Source organism: Sphaeroforma arctica, assembly GCF_001186125.1.
Source record: "Sphaeroforma arctica JP610 unplaced genomic scaffold supercont1.792, whole genome shotgun sequence".
Lineage (NCBI taxonomy): Eukaryota > Ichthyosporea > Ichthyophonida > Sphaeroforma > Sphaeroforma arctica.
In genome coordinates, this window is record NW_014039766.1 from 1,888 (window position 1) to 3,072 (window position 1,185).

At 46.9% G+C, this 1,185-nt stretch overlaps 1 protein-coding gene across 1 annotated transcript in view; it reads right to left on the reverse strand.

Moving 5' to 3' along the window:
* The window catches only part of SARC_08620 (hypothetical protein), a 5,667-nt gene that overhangs the window by 1,786 nt on the left and 2,696 nt on the right, over positions 1–1,185 (reverse strand). The window contains exons 4-5 of the mRNA XM_014297393.1: positions 511–674; positions 26–230 (exon numbers count right to left, since the gene is read on the reverse strand). Coding sequence (XP_014152868.1) covers positions 34–230; positions 511–674 — 361 coding nt within the window. The 3' untranslated portion in view covers positions 26–33. The remainder of the gene's footprint in view (positions 1–25; positions 231–510; positions 675–1,185) is intronic.

The window sequence follows — 1,185 nt, forward strand, 5'->3', positions numbered from 1 at the left end:
TGCATATATATTCATCCGTCAATACCTCTTGATCTACGCCCTCCTTGTCATTTTCATGAGCAGCGCCTCCACTATGAATGGAATGTACCTGCCCTGCCGCGTGGCGGCTTCGACCATTGAGAGTTTGAGCGAATCGTTGGTTTGTACATTCACGCCCAAGTCGAGATCACGCAGCCCGCACTTGGGCAGTATGTGTGACTTGCATTCGTCGTGGGCGACCATGGCGCACTCTGCATGAAGGTTTAGGGTGTAGGGTATAGGGTTTCCTTAAGGGTTTGTTTTAGGCAGGATAGATTGGAAAACTGTTGTTTATATCGATGCCAGTGTGTTGTTGTGTGGTTGTGAGGAGACGTAAATATTGAATGCGTACCGCAGATACAACCAGGTAGTGCTATACGCTTTTGAGCCGCACACTTGCACGTGGGGCTGCTCGTGCTGTCACACATGGAGGAAGACTAATCACTGCTACTGACAGTGTTGCCACGATTCATGAGCAGAATAAAACCCTACCAGTGCACTTCCAGGCCTTCTGCTTGTAGTTGGGTTTCTTCGCACAGTGTCCGCAGGTGCTATGTGAGAAGAATTTGGCGGGCGAAATCTGAAAGCGGTGCGGAATGCAGAAGCTCATTCGAGGGATCATGGCGTCGCTTTCCGACAGACTGGACGCCGATTGTCTGAGAAAGAGAAAGGATGATAGACAATGTAGTATTAGTGTGCGATTAGTGGCTTGCGTGACGGATATTAGTTGGCGTGGGATCTGATTCGAGAGGCCGGGTGTCGATTGTCCGGTCAGTGGTGTGGTAATAGGTGTTTTTCGCGACTTTTATTAGTTGGCATGTATCTTGGTTGGATATACTGGGTGTCGATTGCCTGGCAAACATATAAGTGTTAAATTAGTGGTTTTTCGCGACTGTTATTAGTTGGCGTGTATCGTAGTTAGTTATACTGGGTGTCGATTGCCTGGGAAACAGATTAGTATTAAATTAGTGGTTTTTGCGACTGGTGTTGGTTGGCGTGGAGCGTAGATAGGCTTGGTGATATTTGTCTGGAAAACAGGTTTATCAGCGATAGATTAGTGGTTTTTGTGGCGGGTATTGGTTGGCGTAGTAACATAGTTAGAGAGGCTGGGTGCCGACTGTGTGATAAGAAAAGAGGACACAGGAATAGTACTATATTTTTATATAA